Source organism: Nestor notabilis, unplaced genomic scaffold (assembly GCF_000696875.1).
Source record: "Nestor notabilis isolate BGI_N333 unplaced genomic scaffold, ASM69687v1 scaffold20345, whole genome shotgun sequence".
NCBI classification, from domain to species: Eukaryota; Metazoa; Chordata; class Aves; order Psittaciformes; family Psittacidae; genus Nestor; species Nestor notabilis.
In genome coordinates, this window is record NW_009928128.1 from 6,784 (window position 1) to 7,356 (window position 573).

The 573-nt window shown below is 61.3% G+C and overlaps 1 protein-coding gene across 1 annotated transcript in view; it reads right to left on the reverse strand.

Moving 5' to 3' along the window:
* Window positions 1-573, reverse strand: part of CPNE7 (copine VII) — a gene marked incomplete at its 3' end in the record, with an annotated part of 5,156 nt that overhangs the window by 3,990 nt on the left and 593 nt on the right. Inside the window, exon 2 of the mRNA XM_010014388.1 lies at window positions 1-163. This exon is cut by the window's left edge and continues 15 nt beyond it. Within this exon, the coding sequence (XP_010012690.1) occupies window positions 1-163 (163 nt within the window). The remainder of the gene's footprint in view (window positions 164-573) is intronic.

Below are 573 nucleotides of genomic sequence, written 5' to 3' on the forward strand. Positions count from 1 at the left end.
TGCCCCCCAGGAAGTCATCGTCGTGTGTGCCCACGCCAGCGTGCCCATGGCTGTCGTACACCTCGAACCGCAGCTTCTGCACCTCCTCAAAGTAGTAATCCACCGTGAAGATCTTGGCAAAGACAGGGTTGAGGTTGCTCTTGATGACCTCGCTGCGGTCCACCTGCACGGACGGAGCTCGGATGGGGGGCAGCAGGGACACAGCACAGCTCAGGGATGGATCTGGGGCCAGTGGAGCTGCCAAGGGCCTTGGGATGCCAGAGCTCGCCCAGAGCCGGGCACTGGGATGCGGGAACCCAGGGCATGGGAATGTGGGGATGCAGAGTGGGGGAAGCTGGACAGCTGCCGGGAAGGACCAGCTTTGCACATCTACCTCCAAATGCAAATAGCAATGGGGGAAGCAACCCCGGTTTTGGCTCAGGCAGGGAGATGTGCCCCCGAGGGCTCCACCCTGCCAGGTCCCAGGCACTGCTCCCTCCGGGAATCAGGGCAAACCCTGTGATCAGTTCAAGGGGATGCTCTGCCTCTGGACTGTAGTTTGTCACAGCTCCAACCAAGTGGGAGCAATGGGCT